Source organism: Chelonoidis abingdonii, chromosome 21 (assembly GCF_003597395.2).
Source record: "Chelonoidis abingdonii isolate Lonesome George chromosome 21, CheloAbing_2.0, whole genome shotgun sequence".
NCBI classification, from domain to species: Eukaryota; Metazoa; Chordata; order Testudines; family Testudinidae; genus Chelonoidis; species Chelonoidis abingdonii.
The window spans coordinates 2,080,715-2,098,158 of NC_133789.1; the positions used below are offsets into that span (position 1 = coordinate 2,080,715).

Below are 17,444 nucleotides of genomic sequence, written 5' to 3' on the forward strand. Positions count from 1 at the left end.
AACTCCTCGCCCCGTCAGCGTGAGGCGTGGCGCGTCGCGCCACCTGCCGCTCGTTCGGGGTGCGCGCCACGGCAGCGCGCCTACCCACGTCTTCCGCGGCGCCCGTGGCTCGCTGGGAGCCGTGGCGAGCTGGCAAGATGGCGGCGGCCGCGCTGTCTCAGGCGCAGCCCGGGCCCGCGGGAACGGCGCGAGGAGGGGCCGGACGTGCCGGGGGCCGGCGCGAGAGGCGCTGGGAGGCGCGGAGGAGTTCGCGTGCCGCGCACTGCGCGGCGAGCTGGCCTGGCGAGCGACGAGCAGCGCCTCTGACACTCTTTCTGCGACATCACCCTGGCCTTCGGTGGGCGGCGCGGGGCCGCTCCAGACAGTTCGCGCCAGCCTCCGTGCTGCCCGGCCACGACACTTCAACACCCGGTGCTGTCGGGCGGCTTCGCCGAGTCGCGCCTCGTGGCGGGTGGAGCTGCGGAGTGAGCTCGGAGGGGTGCCCGAGCAGGACACGGTGGAGGGCGGTGGTCGGCTTCATGTACCGGCAAGCATCCGGTCCACGGGCACGTGCACGCAGTGCTGGAGAATGGCCGACAGGTAGGGGGCGGGCGGGGGGTAAGGAGATAGGGATGGGCGGGGTGGTTGACTGTGAGGGGCGGGGCGGGGTGGGGGCAGGAGATAGGGTGGCCGGGGTGGTTGACAGGTGAAGGTTGGGGTTGGGTGGCCGACCGCTGAGGGGGGCGGCGGGCAGGAGATAGGCGCTGGGCGGGGTGTTGACGAGGTGAGGGCTGTTTGGTTGGGGTGGCCTACAGGTTGAGGGGCAGGGTGGGGGGCAGGAGATAGGCGGGCCGGGTGGTGACAGGTGAGGGTTGGGTGGGGTGGCCGATAGGTGAGGGGTGGCTGGGGTGGTTGACAGGTGGTGGGTGTGGCGTGGGCGGAAGCTGGCCACAGGTGGCGGGGTGGGAGGAGGGTGACGGAGGAAGAGATTGGTTGGAGGTGCCTAAGGCAATCCCCCCCCCCCCCGCAAAACTTCAGTGTGTTGCCACCTTCCAATAGTCCTATGCTAGACTTGGCCTGTATTTTTCTGTCAGATGCAGCGGCGGCTGGGCCAAATTTCAGTGAGTGGTGTTTTGATCTAGTGCAGCATGGGGCAGTACTCAAATTTGGGGTGGCCAGGCTAAATCTGTCACCCTAGGCAGCAGTCTGGTTTGTTTGCAGCTAGAGTGGTGGCTGGCGGGGTGGAGGGAGATAGGTAGAAGCGGGTGTAACACACGCACGCAGGTGAAGGGGCAAGGGAGAAGGTGATGGAGGTGGCTAGTAAGTGAAGTGAAGAGATGATAGGAAATGGTGGGTTGGGGGTGGTGGGCAAGAGAGGGAGTTTGGAGGACCACAGCTACTCATAAAGTGGTTACATTGGAATCGGGGGGGAGGTTGCTGGAGCTGGCAGGGGTGATGTGAAGGGATGATCAGTAGTGGGGGTGGAGTAGTGGCATGCTCTCCTGAGTCCTTATGTCCTTCCTGTAGCAACAGGATCATGTTATCCCATCTTCTGATCTCTGTACCCTTGTAATTAGGCCCACCTCTTCTAGCCAAATTTTACAGCTCCTGAATTCTCTGAACGTGAAGGGATCAAAGCTTCCCTTCAGAGAGTGGGCACACATCATGCACAGCATTTCTAACTTTCAAAGAGCTTCCCTGAGCTGCACCCTGGAGATTGGACATACCAAATTCATCTGCCTTAGGGATAATTCACTAGAGGTTGCAGTGGACTGGTTGGAGGCATCTGAACTGAAATGTACTGATCTAATAGGTGCCCCCATTCCACCACCAGTTAATATACCTAGTGAACAGAGCCAGTATTTCAGTTTGGCTTGCAGCCCTTTAATGTGTCTGTTGGCTACAAGATGGCTAAAGGGAGCTGTTAAAAGAACAATTATGTAACATTGACTTCCTAAAGTACATCAGGAACTTGGCTGTTGTGCAGTATAAACACTTTTTTATTAAAGATATATGATTGGATTTAACCTCACTCCCCTCAGTTCATGTATTAACTCATCTTTGTTTACTCTTCAGGTTTTTATTGATGCGGTTAAAGGAATTCTGTGGAGAGTTTCTGAAGAAGAAACTGAATCTCTCCAACTGTGTGGCTATTCATAGCTTAGCTCATATGTATTCATTGAACCAACTTGCCCTGAAAGCCGCAGACATGATAAGAAGAAACTTCTGCAAAGTTATCCAAGATGAAGAGTTCTACACGTTACCCTTTCACCTCATCAGAGACTGGCTTTCAGACTTGGAAATCACAGTGGACTCTGAAGAAGTTCTTTTTGAGACTGTCTTAAAGTGGGTTCAGAGAAACGCTGACGAAAGAGAGAGGTACTTTGAAGAACTCTTTAAACTGCTCAGACTGTCTCAGATGAAACCCACTTACCTTACCCGGCATGTCAAATCTGAAAGGCTAGTATCCAGTAATGAAGCCTGTCTTAAATTAGTGTCTGAGGCTGTGGAAAGTCATGCCCTGAGGGCTGAGAACTTGCAGTCTGGTAATTTACAACATTCTGCTTATCCTGTAGCATTGCTGCCTCGCTATGGGCAGAACATGGATGTCATCATGGTGGTCGGTGGTGTGTCAGAGGGAGGGGATTATTTGAGTGAGTGTGTGGGGTATTTCATCGATGAAGATAGGTGGGTAAACTTACCTCACATACATAATCACCTTGATGGACATGCTGTTGCTGTCACAGAATCATATGTTTATGTGGCTGGCTCCATGGAACCTGGCTTTGCCAAGACTGTAGAAAAGTACAACCCCAACAGAAATGTCTGGGAGCAAGTCTCTCATCTGATAACTAGGAAGCATTCTTTTGGTCTCACTGAAGTCAAGGGGAACTTGTACAGTATTGGTGGACATGGTAACTTCAGTCCTGGCTTTAAAGATGTAACCATTTACAATCCTGAGCAAGACAAATGGCACAACCTGGAGTCGGCCCCAAAGATCCTACGTGATGTCAAAGCAGTCACCATAGAAGATCGATTTGTTTATATTGCTGCTCGAACCCCAGTTGATGATAGTGAAGATGGTTTAAGGGCAGTCATTACCAGATATGACACGGAGACAAGGCATTGGCAAGACATCGAGTCTCTGCCACTCATTGATAACTACTGCTCTTTTCAGATGTCTGTTGCCAACACAAACTTTTACCAGACAGCATCATGCTGCCCCAAGAGTTACCCCATAGATAATGAAGAGGCTAAGAGAAAGATCTCTGGCAGAATACCAGAGGAGATTCTTGAAAGTTTACCTCCAGAAGTTCTTAGCATTGAAGGGGCGGCCATTTGCTATTTTAAAGATGATGTTTTCATCATTGGTGGGTGGAAGAACAGTGATGATATAGATAAGCAATACAGAAAAGAGGCCTATCGTTATTGTGCAGAGAGAAAGCGATGGATGCTTCTCCCTCCCATGCCGCAGCCTCGCTGTAGAGCAACAGCCTGCCATGTAAGAATCCCATTCAGATGCTTACATGGTACGCAAAGATACCCTATGCCACAAAATTTGATGTGGCAAAAGGATAGAATACGGCAGATGCAGGAAATACATCGGCATTCTTTAAGCTTGCGAAGAATGTCCCGCTCACAGATTGAGTGCTAACTCATGGAAGACCATTCCTCTAATAAACCTGGTTTAAGAAATACGGTGCTATCTATTTTGTAAGGCTCAATACATTGCCATCATATATTAGGATTTGGATAACTGAAGATGGTAAATAGTTAACAAACACCTAAAATCCCTCTGTCTTATGTATCATTGAGAGGAGCATACAGTAGCCTAGGAAAACTAAATTCTTATTAAGGGGATGTGATGAAATGCCTGACGCTTTAAGAAAATTTGATGCAGAATCTGTTAATTCTCTTGTCCAACCCTCATTTTCAAGGATTTGTATGGAGTTAGTCTGTCAACATTCCTTCAATTTAAAAAAACAAACTCCAGCTGTATTCTTAAAGCACCAATTTTATTTGCACTTACATATTGATATTCCTTTAGCTTCTCTTCTCCTGAGTAGCTGAAATTCACATACCATTGGCATCCATCCACTTAGTTCTCCAAAACTGAAGGCACATGCAATAGTTAGGAATACCTGTTATATAAAAAGAAAAGCACAATCTTTTTTTTCATAAAATTACTTCAGGATGTTTCTCTGTGTGTGTTAAATACTTTTGTTTCTGTATATTGTAGAAATGCCAGAGTTTACTTATAACAAATGGATTGGTAAAACATCAGAGACTTACTAAAATGGCATTTGAGACAGCACTTGGGATGATTTCACCATCTGGACATCCTTCATGTTTCTGGGTCTCTTCTTTGTCAGCTTGATTAGAAACTTAGACAAACAACCTGATTAAGTGAGTGAAAACATTAAAAATGTTAACAGTAAAATAGTAACTGTCCACTTCTAAAATATATGAGGACATTAGGGATTACTAAAAGCAAAATTATTTCATAGCAGGATATTAAAAATGGAGCTACTTGAAGTTTTTTCCGAACATGACACACATTTAATTCCAGTAAGAGTTTGAAAAATGAACCTGTATCCAGCCGGCCTTTGACAATCAATACGTTTTTGCCGTCGAAATATTTTCTCTATAAACTTAGAATAGCAGTGCCACACTGTTCCCTAACAAATTAGCACTTGTGTTTCTGTTGAAGTGGAACAATCAGTTCTTGAAATCTAATTGCCAATAAGAAGCTTGTAGGGATCTTAAGCCTTCACAGTCTTCAAATGTTTGAATTCTCCATTTATTCTGTTTGCATCATTTATAGATGATTGCAGGTGAAATTAAGCTATTTAATTTTTTGACATCTGAGATTGTTTTATGAATAGGGCCATGTTGGTTCTACATTACTTAATACAATATTCTCTAAGGAAAATATCCAATACATTGTCCCATGGAAGTATCATGGGCTGGAAGTAACCATTCAGCTAAGCCCTCTCCCCTTATTCTCATCGCGAAAGTTACTCAATTATTTCTTGTGAATTCCATTGTCCTTTCTACCTCCTCTTCTTCCGAACCTTCCCTTTATTTAACTGTTTGGATTATTTCCACTGTAGGCCTAACTCAGGATTTTAGGGAAAAGAAAGGAGTAGTAACAAGGGTATCCCAAACGTCTGTCTACACAGTCAGACATTGCTGAAAAAGCTGCTTAGTTTCTCTTGTTCATTTTATGGTAGAGTGTCTTAACTGGAGGCAGCTGATTTTGGAAAGCTCTTCTAAACATTTTACTCTTTTAAAAAGTTTAACTTTCTGAACTGACACTTCTCATTTTCCAATTCAGCAGGCAGTCCACATCATGTCTGAAATACTAGGTAAGTCTTTCTACTGCATGATGTACAGGTTTTTCTGACTTGCATATGACCCTTGATATTTCCTCTTGAAATTCACTTGACATTTTCTGTATCATTAACTTGCCTTGCTGTAATATTCAGACTAATCCAGGCTTGTAAAAATTGCCATGAAAATGTAACAGCTCAGATACAATCTAATTATGTGCTAATACCATCATGCTGGATTTTACTTGGCTTTCAAATTATGCCTCAAGAGCAAGCGTGCAGGTCGAAATTTGCAAGGCAGGCCTCACCTGCTTAAGAGGGGAAATCAGTTAGCTTGTTCAGGTTCAAGGCTGACATCCAGAAGTTGTTGGCTCTGAAAGACCTGCATAAACTCATTTGGCGAGGTGCTGATGAATGTAGTTTATCAACAGCGCTGATAGAGTATTTGGTTGTAAAATATCACGATTATCATGTTTTAATTGCAATCTAAGCAAAATCTTTGAGTTGCATATCACCACAGTTCAACCTAGGCCTGTGGATGCGCAAGCATGATTTTGTTTGGTTATAACAAAAATTAATAACAGCCCTTGCCATGAAATAACTTTTGGCTATTATACATCTTAGAGATCTTAAAATTCTTAAATGAAGATGTAAAAATAACTTAATGCCCGAGTGGTCTAACTTGTGAATGCCAGTCCTGGTTTATCATGCGATGCACTTTATCTCACTTCCAGTGTGTTCAGTTTGCATGATGAGGGATGGGCACTATGGAGCATAGTCAATTTCATGGCAGTCTTTTTCTAATGCCAGTTCCAGGGGACCTCTTCATTTTTAAATAGGCTTTTTAACATTGAATTTGTGGCTCAATGGCATATGCACACTTGTTTTTAAACAAGTCTAACTGCCCGTTGTACACAAAGTAGTTGTTATAAGATGTAGAAAACTTAAAATGTTGTTGACTGTGGATCTAGCTTAGTCCACTAACCTATCAGCCATTTAACAAGCTCTTTGTGGCCCTTGATTTGCGTAGTGTGGTACATGTAAAGCACTCTGGGCACTCTTCAGCTATAGTTGCAGCAGGGTAGTTAAACTAACAAGAATCTTACACCTTATCCAATAAGCATAACTAAACTGACTCCTGTCTGTCTTTCATTAAGAAAAAAATCAGGTAGAATATTCAGACTGTTCTTCCGTTTAGGATAATCATACATTTTTTGCTGTACTAAACACATGCTATGAAATGCATATTCTCTGTCTTATCTTTCTGTTGAAAATATTAGTGAAGTAGCATAAACCTCTGACCAGCTAGACTGGCAGTGTAATCACTTTTAGGTGCCATATGTGTACATAGTATTTTATAACAACCTGAATGGTCTATTAGTAAGTAAATGTTTTGTATGTATTTTTAATACTTCTCGTGCACAAAGTTAGAAAAGCACTACCCCAAACATATTGAATATATGCACTAAGTATTCTCTGCTACTGCTTACTGATGTTATCCCCAAATTATTTTTCCATTACAGTAAACAGTAAAATAACAGGACTATTGTGTCAATGTGTATTTGTTTACTAGAGGCAGACTGCATTGTGCAGATTAACAGAGTTTAAGGGCCTTTTGAATAGTATACTGTAGTGTTAGACTTGTTTGTAAAGGATCCAGTTAATATAAGTGTATTTGTATGGCTTAGCTTTATTTTCAGCCACTTCTCAAATAGAATATAATCATCTTTAATATAACCAGTTTAGGGGAAGCTTCCTAATACAAGCACTCTTGAGGATATAATCCTATAAAGTACATTAATGTTAAATGTAGAAATAACTAAATGTCTGAAGAACATTAACAGTCATAGATATTCCTCATGGATCCACATCACTCTGGATCCCATGACCTGTAAGGCAGCTGTTCTCTTCTGTCAGTTTTAGTGCAGGCTTCTGCAATTGCTTGGACAAGCAGTAACCTCCCTACCGGGAAGAATTACGTTGCTTCGTGTAAGGTAAAGTAGAGTTTCTGTTTGAAACGAAGAATATTGTAATATTTAAGTTCTTGAAACTAAACATTGTTCTAATGTTTTGTTGTAATAAATTTTTTATTTCTTTATTATTGTGGTCTTCCATATGCTTTTTTGCCAGGTATGCACTATTTAGCACTATAACCCATGTTTGTAAATTTATAGCTGTCTGGCTCCATTGAATGAAACAATTTCCAGGACTGACTATTCCTGTGAGTTTGTATCCAATTGCTTTTATTTTAAAAAGTGAATACATACAGTTCTTGCTTAGAAGACTTTATTAGCTAAGTGGAGCTATTCATACAGGTAGGGTACTTGTCGAAGAGGAGTATTTGACTTCATCTCGCTGTGATAATCCTATAAAGTTGTCTCGTCTGGCAGCATACTCCCCAACATTGGCTAGTCCTGGCACCACACAGCAGCTCAAAGCACTACGGTATATGCTCATGTCATGGGCATCATACCACTCATCAGTCTTTTCATCATAACATTCAACATTGAATGTGGTAGTGAAACCATTAAAGCCACCCACCACAAACAGAAGGTCATCCACCACTTCAATGCCAAAATTACTACGGGGATTAAACATGGTTGGGATTGTACGCCAGGTGTTGGCAACTGGATTGTAGGCTTCTGCACTCCGAAGACGGTTGGCGCCGTCAAAGCCTCCTACCTGTAGACATCAAAGAAATATGGAGTTTACTAGCTGAGGAAGGGCCTGCATTAGGTGGCTGAATTGTTACATGGGTTTAGGACTTATGTATATTCAGTAGGCCAAATTCTGTGCATATTCAGCTTAATTGTCTAGAAGTGTGAGTATTCAGCACTTCTGAAAATCAGACCCTTAATTCTGCATGTTCACTTATTGCAGGCTACTACTTGGTTCTTTCTAGTTACGGTAAAATCTAACTGCCAAAAAGGTTTATTGGAATAGTCACATTTTACGTTCTTACATCTAAAGGAGGCAAAGGCACAGGATGTTATTTGAGTTAAGTAGAAATAATCCAAAATTCACTTAAAAACTACACGAAGAGAATTGTAAGGTTGTGAGGTCAAGTGTTCAAAGTGGGGAAATAACAAATAAGGTTCCAAGTGCAACATTAACTTTGCCCCTTTTGCATATAACAGTATTTGAAATTACATCGTATTATTTCTCAAACACAGTACAATTCAGTTTTCTACAACTTTGGATATGTGTAGCGTCTTGTCACAATTGATGCCTGTTTGAAATACTCCATTATCTTTCTGACTTCATTATAAATTCTCTTGGATATTTATTTCAATAACTGTCAGTACCAACCTTTCTCAGCTCCATCACCTCTTTAGATGTTACTGGAGGTTGAACAGTTGAGCTATAAACATGACTTATACGCACAGCCTATTTGAGGGGAAATTTTGGGGAATGAGACAGCTGAATAGAGTAGTTACCTATGAATTTAGGAGACATTCATATTCTAAACTTTCATTTCCTCTAGGTTGTTCATCTGGGGTATGTTGTAAAAATGTTCTCTTTATTGTATACCACATTCTACACCTGCATCTAAGGTTATAGGTAAACTTTTATATTGTATTTAAGGATATTGATCTTACTGCATGTACAGAAAGGGATGAGTATAACTTAGTGCAAAAGTCCTAATCTAGAACTAAAAGCCTAAGGGGAATCAGAAGACCCTATTCCATGAAAATGTGAGTAGCTGATGAGTGTATGCTTCATTCACTGAAGCAAGAGGAACCTCAGAGTTATGGCACCTCAGGAATGCAGGTAGTTCTTAACAAAACATGGTGGTTCTTTCAAAAGTTTATAACTGAACATTGACTTAACGCAGCTTTGAAACCTTAACCATATAGAAGAAAAATGCTGCTTTCCCTTTATTTTCTGTTAGTAGTTTACGTTTAACACCGTACTCTACTGTATTTGGTGTTTTGTTTTTTGTCTCTGCTGCTGCCTGATTGTGTACTTCCGGTTCCAAATGAGGCGTGTGGTTCACTGGTCTGTTTGTAACTCCGAGGTTCTGTATGTTCACTGCATGTGCCTCCCTCAATTCCCACCTTAACAGCTGCACCATAATGGAGATAGCTTTCCTCTGTATGCTGTATATGTACAGTCAGAGCCATCCCGGCCATGGGATGAACCAAGGCAACCACTCTGCATTTTGGGGATCCCCATGCTTTGGGACACTAGATCCAGGGCACCTTGGGGGGTTAGCAGCGGGCCTGGTGCTGGCAGCAGCAAGTGAGCCAGCCCCTGCCCCTGCCCCTGCCCCTGCCCCTGCTAGGGACAGTCCTGTGTACAGGGGTAGCCTATTGCTCATGACACTGGTTAGAAATAAAGACTGAGTAGGGAACATCCAAGAACAGCATTTCTCAAGGTATTGGACCTGTTAAATGTCTTCAGCAGGACCATGAAAGATATTTCTCCATCAGGGTTAATTCTCTGCCAAACTTTATTTCAAAGCCATAGCTGTTAAAATCATTTCAAAACTTTTTTTAGAGGTATGAAGCGGCTGCCATATGAGGAGAGATTTATAAGACTGGGACTGTTCAGCTTGGAAAAGAGATGACTAAGCGGGGAGATGATAGAGGTCTATAAAATCATGACTGGTGTGGAGAAAGTAAATAAGTGTTATTTACTCCTTGTCATAACACAAGAACTAGGGATCACCAAATGAAATTAATGGGCAGCAGGTTTAAAACAAACAAAAGGAAGTATTTTTTCATACAATGTACAGTCAGTCTGTGGAACTCCTTGCCAGAGGATGGTGTGAAGGCCAAGACTGTTACAGGGTTCAAAAAAGAACTACATACGTTCATGGAGGATCATCAATGGCTATTAGCCCAGATGGGCAGGGATGGTGTCCTAGCCTTGGTTTGCCGGAAGCTGGGAATGGGTGGCAGGGGATGGATCATTCGATGATTCCCATTTCTGTTCATTCCCTCTGGGGCACCTGGCATTGGCCACTGTCAGTAGACAGGATACTGGGCTAGATGGACCTATGGTCTGACCCAGTCTGGCTGTTCTTATGTTTTACGTTTTAAATGGAGGAAAAATGCATTTTATTCTGCCCCTTCTTAATAAGTGGTTCGTTCATTTTTGCTCAACCTTGCCTCTTGAAATCTCACCTGTAGACAGAGAGTGAATGAAATGTATAAGCACTGCTCCAGCACTTTAACTAGAGTGAAAGCCACACGTACATCCATCATAATGAAAGCCAACAGCTGTCACCTTACCGCATAGACGTGTTCTCCGTAAGCTATTACTCCTATTCCACTTCTTCTGCTTCTCATTGGTGCAATTAGCGTCCACTGGTTTGTCTTAGTATCATATGCTTCAGCTGTGAATAGGCATTCATTTCCATTGAACCCACCACATATATAGACCTGTTTTAAAAAGATTACAATATTTCTATTTGTGGGGTGGGGGGGAATGAAACGATCCTATCCTGTTTTGGATTATCCTCTTTTCCTGGGCCAGGGTTAATGCAAATGCAGTGATTGACCACGGAGGAACTGAGTTTGGACTTCTGTTTCTTGAGATGGGAGTTCTATAGGAGTACTAGGAATCCTCTAGCTTGGGGAGTCGGGACACCTTGAGGTCATGAAATTATTACATGGGGGTTGCGAACTGTCAACCTCCACCCTAAGCCTCGCTTTGCCTCCAGCATTTATAATGGTGTTAAATTAAAAACACTTTTTTATATATTTATGGGGAGGGGGGTCACACTGAGAGGCTTGCTGTGTGAAAGGGGTCACCAGTACGAAAGGTTGAGAACCACTGCTCTAGCTGAACAGCAGGAGTAAGAGGTTGCAGTCCCCTATTCAAATTTCCACATTTGTATGTTCGTGCCCTTCTGTTCTTGGACAGCCAAGGTCTGTTGTACCAGGGTCTAAAGGGTTAGTTGGGAAGTGGAGAGTGACAGACTGATCACCAGTCCGGTGGGCGTGTCTGTTACGCTTTCCACTGCTACAGCTCCTTTCAGCAAGATTTTCAAAGCTCATCACAAATATATGTCATAGACCTCCTCTCCCCCTCCAAGAGCCTGCCATAACAAGGGAAAACAGACTGGGGATGAGCCGCTGAATCAATGGACGAGTTGAATTACAGCCCAGCATTCCTGATTCCTAATGTCCCCTGCTCTGTGTTATGCAGTCTCAGTACTACTCTGGCCTCTAGGATCCTGAGCTGCATTATGTCCACTTTTTTTTAAACCCTGAAAACATTTAACTTCTACAGATTAATTTAAAAAAAATCATCTTGCCATATGCCTATCTCTGTCGAATATACCAAATACAAAATATGTTTGCATTTAAAATTGTACTGGAATTGTGTGAGCAGTTCTTGCTCTAATGACAAATTTTTGCATGCATAGCTCTATAACAGGAAAAAAAATTAACTCAATATTAGCACATGCGGAGTAAGTCTCTCTCCCATCTACTAGCTTTGGGCATCCTAACCACACCTGGGCATCCGTGGGAGTGCTCACGTCAGTCCTGGGACGCTGATTTCATCAGCTACATTCAGAGAAGGGGAGCAGCTACAAAAGGTACCTTTGCTCCTGTTTCCTCTTCATGCTTACGTTTGTATTTTTCCAAAGTTTGTAATTTGAGAAGCTTATGAAAGAAGATTAACAAGCAGTGGCCAGCTGGTATCTCCAGACCACATCTCTACAACTCCTGAAATCAACAGTTGTAGCTCAAAAGCAAAATTTTGCTCTGGACCTGGGTTCTAGTCCCAGCTCTGCCACTGAGCTGCAGGGTGACTGGGCAAACCACCTTCCCTTTACAGGCCTCTTGCTTCCCCTTCCTCCCTTTGCCTTATCTATTGAGATGTCAGCTGGAGGTGCTTAGCACAATGGAGCCCTCAGCTGAGGCCCCTGCCCTAATCCAAAGAGTAATGACTGTCCAGGCTATTGTACTTATGGGCGCAGACAGCACCTCCATCAATATATGGTGCTGTATCTTAGGGTTCGTCTACACTGCAGACACCACAGCAGCACACGTACAGCACTGCAGGTGCGCTGCTGCAGCCATGCAGTGTAGACGTGCTACTGCAACAGAAGGGTTTTTTCCATCACAGTAGTTACTCCACCCTTGCGAGAGGCAGCAGCTACATTGATGGAAGAATTCTCCCATGGATTTAGCGGTCTCTATGCTGCAGCTTAGATCAGCTTAACCACATCTCTCGGAAGTGTGCATTTTCCACACCCCTAAGCGACATTTCTGGGTCGACCTAAGTTTTGGGTGTAGACCAGACCTTAGTGTTAAGATGTTGTATTTGATCTGGGGGGTTTGCAGGATGTGTGTGCTGGCCTCGGTTCCTTCTGCATTCCAGTAAATCCCAGTGATTCTATAGGCGACTATTACAACATGCACTCTTTAACGCTCCCATGCTACAGACGGCGGCTCTCTTGCTCACCAGAGGGGAGGGCTATGGCAGCAGCTGCATTCCGTAAGTTCAAGTCCTTTTTACCTTTCCGTACAGCGTGGTGGCACTCGCATCACTTCTCTGTTCGTGCATGGGTGCAATCAGTGTCCACTGGTTTGTCTCCGGCTCGTACCGTTCTGCTGTGTTGAGCCGCACGTAGCCATCGAATCCTCCCATGGCGTAGATGAAATTGTTAAGAACGGTGACGCTCACGTAGCAGCGTCTCGAGTGCATGGGAGCAACCTGGTGCCATGTTTTCTTAAGTGGGTCAAACCGTTTGACGCTATTAAAATAGTCCACACTGTCGAATCCTCCAATGATATAGACGTAACCTTTTAAATAGGCAGCACCGTGATAAGCACGGGGGCTTTCCTGCTGACACGTGACATTCACCCATCTGTCTGCCCGGGCGTCGTACGTTTCAATGGCATTGGTCGGGCTACCCCCGCTCCATCCACCAATAGCAAACAAAATTGCATACGGCAGGCGAGGCCTCGTGAGTGGGTTGGTGAAATCGGAACTTGAGGGGCCATTCATGTTGAGATCATACATGGCTTTCAGTGCATTTATGATGACAGGCTTGCATTCCTCACTGTCCTTTACATAGTCGTGCATCTTAACGTTGTTCATAAAATACTCAGCATGCATCAGCGCTAGTCGAACCTGGAAAGGCAAAGGGAAGGCGGGAATCAAGATGGAGAGTGGGTGGTCAGGAGATCATCTCCGGGTGGTTTTTATGTACTACAGGACTGGCCAGCTAGAAATAGTTCGATTTCAACCATGTCGGAGCAAGGACTCTGAAAGGAAGACTGACTAGCTGAGAGGCTTATTAATGGGAATACCGTACTTCCCAGGCCCTGGGGTGGTTTGTGTGGAGCAGGTTCAGTGTCTGAGTGCAGGCCAAGTGTAAGTCGGTCCTGCTTGCAACGCTTGTCCTAAAGCCTAGTGTTGCCTTAGCAAGGAACTCGTGTTGGCCTTTATCCCACAATGCTCATGTGTTCTAATGATAGAACAAGAAGCAATGGGCTTAAACTGCAGCAAAGGAGATTTAGGTTGGACATTAGGAAAAAGTTCCTAACTGTCAGGGTGGTTAAACACTGGAATAAATTGCCTACGGAGGTTGTGGAATCTCCATCTCTGGAGATATTTAAGAGCAGGTTAGATAAATGTCTATCAGGGATGGTCTAGGCAGTATTTGGTCTTACCATGAGGGCAGGGGACTGGACTCGATGACCTCTTGAAGTCCCTTCCAGTCCTAGAGTCTGTGAATCTACCCATGAAGATAGAGTGCTAGTGTGTGTGATTGGTGTGTCTGGGCTCTGGTGGGAGGCCAAATTAAGATTGAAAGGGGAGGGGGGTTCCATCCATATTATCTTGTTTTCTCCTGGGTCTCAGAGGTTTAAGTCAGCCCCTCAGCATTTTGGAAAGGCACAAGGCACCACTGGACAATCTTAACACTGTGTTAACTAAGTTTTGGGGGGATTTAATTTCCTTAGTTTAAAGAAAAATTCTTGGTACCACAGTCCAGCTTTCCCCCTCCACAGCCTCTGGCTCCTTGGCAATGATTTGCTGCTATCCTGGTCAGCCCCCATGCTTGTGTGAAGCTCTGTGGACTCTCACAGGGATCTGGTTACAGGATTGGGGCCTAGCTAGCTTGAGTGTGGCAAAATCTTTGCACAGCCACTATCTGTTATACATTCCTGTGAACTAACTTCAGTTTGAGGAGCTGCTACTCTAGCTCCTTTCAGTGCCACCCACCACTGTTTAGCAGGCATGAGGGAAAACCAGCAGAAACCTGACCTTAGGCAGCAAAACTGAAATGTACTGTTTCCTGGTTTGGGGCTCATGGGAAATCCATTTGAGAATGGCCTCGAACACTGCATCTTCTTGTTTCACGTTGAGTTCGTCCTTTTCAATGATATCTTTAAACTCATTGACTGAGAGCTCTAGAAACTCCGTAGACACCTTTACCATTTCCTCGAAGTTATGCAGGATGAACATGTAGGCGGTCTGCCGCAGGTCCGGGCAGTGGTAGTACTCTGTGAACTTGCAGATGCCAATGCAGTTTTCCAAGCACAGCTGAGACTTTAAGAACTCGCAGCACCCCCTGACAATGCCCATTATGTTGAACTGGTCTGCTGCAGCCAGCAGCCGCTCCACGTTGTCAGCAGTGACTGGGACTGTCCTAGTATAGGCATACTCAATAATTAGCTTCATCATGTCCGGGGAAATGCCAGGGATATTATACACTCTCTTCTCCGTGTTGTTCCAGCCACTGGTAAACAAAGCCCTGGAAAAGGAAGCAACACTTTAACTAAACAGCCTACACAAAATCTACTGTTTTACGTACACATCCCTTCTTCACCAGCTCACACTCCAGGTGGATAGATGACTCGGGGATGAGCAATGGCAGGGTGGACCTTTTCACCTTGGGTTTTAAATCTGACTACAGGATAGTAACCACATCTGATTGGCTTGTTGGCCTGTGTTAAATGAGTTGGGGCCTTGGGGAGAGTTCCCAGGGGATAAGTAGCCGCAGAATAACTGGCTGCCTTGTTGCAGCAGAGACAATGGAGGGAAACTGAAATCTTCTCTGGCTTACATAGGAGGAAGCCAGGGATCTTGGCAGGGCAGTGTAGGGAATCCCAGAATGGCCCTTCCCATGCTGTTCTTGCTCTGTGGATACGTTCTGGGCACCAGTTTCCAAGGCTATGGTTAAATATTAGACTGTGGCCTGATACTGGTTTCGAGGCCATTATCGGGACTCTGGCTAGACAATGGATACCAGTTCCAGTGCTTCCTTCCACCCGAAATCCATTTTAAAATGATTACGATAGACAAGCAAGCAGTTACTGAGTCTGTTCCCTTGCTTGGCTTGCTTCAAGCACTGACCTAAAGTAGGAACTGCAGCTACATAGGATGTTCTTGTGGGCATTGAACTCTAAACCATTGACTTTGATGACCACGTCACAGAGTTTCCCTTCCAGTCGGAGCTCATTGAAGACTGTGCAAGCCATGGCGCTCATCTTTCTCTCCATGTGGGGGTGGGAGTACCCCGCTGAAGCCGAGGTGTCATCCATGTCCACAAGCCTGGAGACAGCAGAAGAAGCTCCTCTCCGAGGCGCTACTGGGCTTCCTCCTTCCGCCTCCTACATGTTCTTTGAAATGCGTATTTAGCCCAGAAGTTCCAGAACATGCCTGATAATGAGATCACTGACAGGGCCAGGTTCTAGAACCTTTCCTGCACTTAGCAGCAGCTGGGACAGTTGCCTAAATCAGTGGGGCTGGCTGCAATGATACCTTGTCTGGCAATTTATATTTGCATCTCTGCCTTGGAAAAGGGCCCCCCTCCCGCCTCCTCTGCTTGCCTGGCAGCACAGCTACACTGGAGCTTGAATTCCAAGTACATCTGATGTTTCAGAGAGACTGAGCAATGGCTTTCAGCCTTGTGGGATTGCATAATGACATCTATGGAGACAGTTTTACTCTATCTGGAGCTTCTTAACCATTATTATGCCCATTTTACAGACGGAAAAGCTACAGCACAGAGAGCTTAAGTGGCTTGCTTAATGCTACATGAGTCAGTGGCAGTTCCAGGAGTCAAGCTCACCTGATTCAGCCTGGTGCCTCACCTGCTGGATTGCTATCTGGAGGGGCAGTAGAGTCCTGCAGGAGGCCAGAACAGGCATTAGGTGTCAGTTCCTGACTTTGCAAATGACTCACTGTCTGATCTTGGACAAGTCACTTCTCTCTGAGCCTCAATATACCCATCAGTAAGTAATATGGGCAATGAAAAAAGCACGTTACTGAGGATTTGTAAGGATTCACTATTGGTTGTAAAGTGCGTTGAGATCTGTGAATGGAAGCAACTAAAAATGCAGTTGGCTTTTTTTTTCTTTTTCAGTTTAGTGAAATGATGTTATTTAGGGTTGCGTTGCAGGAAGTTTAGAGGCAGTTTTCAGCATGACCCAGTTTTACTTTTGGTGTTGTGAGATAAGAGCTAATTGCCTTAATGTTCAGTTTCCTGTCTTTTGACTGTTTTTTAATAACTTAACTACAACAGCTTCTAGTGAGTGACCTTCTAGCACTCGTTGTAATAGCCTGGGCTCGTGCCAGCTAAAAACAGCATGGGGCTGTGACAGGCCCTGAGTTGCAGCAGTTGCCTGCTGTGTTTGTTCTGGGAATGATGTACAGTCTCACTGCTGTTTGTGGGCAATGGGGAAGTGGGAGATCCTGCTGGAATTGAACCTTGTGACAGGTGAGGGCCTGAGCAGGTGTGTGAGTGAGCACCTGCAACGGGCGGCCTCTAACTGCAGTGATGGTGTGGGGTGCTCAGGAGCTCCTGGCCGGCTGGGCCCTAGATCGCACAAGATCAGCTTTCTGCAGCCAGCCCCAGCCCACCCTGCGCTGGAAGATACACTGGGTGATGCCAGCCCAGCAACCTCAGGGGCTGAACGGGGCTGTCCCCAGGGGACAGGGTCACTGAGAGCCACAGCTGGGATGTCCTGCAGTGATGGAGAAGATCCAGCTCAGCCCCTTCCCCCCATGAGCCCAGGCCCTCAAAGCAGCAGCTCCTGCATCCTGACTCCCACCCCCCCCCAATCCTAACACAAAAAAAGCGAGAGAGTAACTGCTAACCCCACCCCAAGAAATTTGAAAAAAAGCGAGAGAGTAACTGCTAACCCCACCCCAAGAAATTTG

The 17,444-nt window shown here is 45.0% G+C and overlaps 3 protein-coding genes across 4 annotated transcripts in view; 2 read left to right on the forward strand and 1 right to left on the reverse strand.

Annotated features, from left to right (window-relative positions):
* Nucleotides 1-1,275: 1,275 nt before the first annotated feature.
* Nucleotides 1,276-7,410, forward strand: KLHL11 (kelch like family member 11). The gene has a single exon (XM_032788996.2). The coding sequence runs from the start codon at nt 2,066-2,068 to the stop codon at nt 3,632-3,634; it is 1,569 nt and encodes a 522-aa protein (XP_032644887.2). The 5' UTR covers nt 1,276-2,065; the 3' UTR covers nt 3,635-7,410.
* A 198-nt stretch (nt 7,411-7,608) lies between these two features.
* KLHL10 (kelch like family member 10) lies at nt 7,609-15,029 on the reverse strand. Its single transcript, XM_032788990.2, has 4 exons — nt 14,544-15,029; nt 12,789-13,406; nt 10,550-10,699; nt 7,609-7,994 (listed from the first exon to the last, which is right to left on the reverse strand). Exons 1-4 carry the CDS (start codon nt 14,961-14,963, stop codon nt 7,620-7,622), a joined length of 1,563 nt encoding a protein of 520 aa, XP_032644881.1. The 5' UTR covers nt 14,964-15,029; the 3' UTR covers nt 7,609-7,619.
* The window catches only part of NT5C3B (5'-nucleotidase, cytosolic IIIB), a 16,624-nt gene continuing 10,983 nt past the window's right edge, over nt 11,804-17,444 (forward strand). The window contains exon 1 of one of the 2 annotated variants that reach the window (XM_032788994.2): nt 11,804-11,862. The gene's annotated coding sequence lies outside the window, so the exon portion shown is untranslated. Of the gene's footprint in view, nt 11,863-16,889; nt 17,002-17,444 lie in introns of those variants that run through there. The other variant, XM_032788993.2, reaches the window with a different exon arrangement.

What these genes read in the sequence shown, in the direction of transcription:
- KLHL11 (XM_032788996.2), top strand. Translation starts at nt 2,066, where the DNA reads ATGCGGTTAAAGGAATTCTGTGGAGAGTTTCTGAAGAAGAAACTGAAT.
- KLHL10 (XM_032788990.2), bottom strand. Translation starts at nt 14,963, where the DNA reads ATGATGAAGCTAATTATTGAGTATGCCTATACTAGGACAGTCCCAGTC. An exon ending in TTTCAGTTTTGCTGCCTAAG is followed by an intron (nt 13,407 to 14,543) that starts GTCAGGTTTCTG and finishes TTGCCTTTCCAG; the next exon opens with GTTCGACTAGCGCTGATGCA. An exon ending in ACGGAGAACACGTCTATGCG is followed by an intron (nt 7,995 to 10,549) that starts GTAAGGTGACAG and finishes TGATGTCTACAG; the next exon opens with GTAGGAGGCTTTGACGGCGC.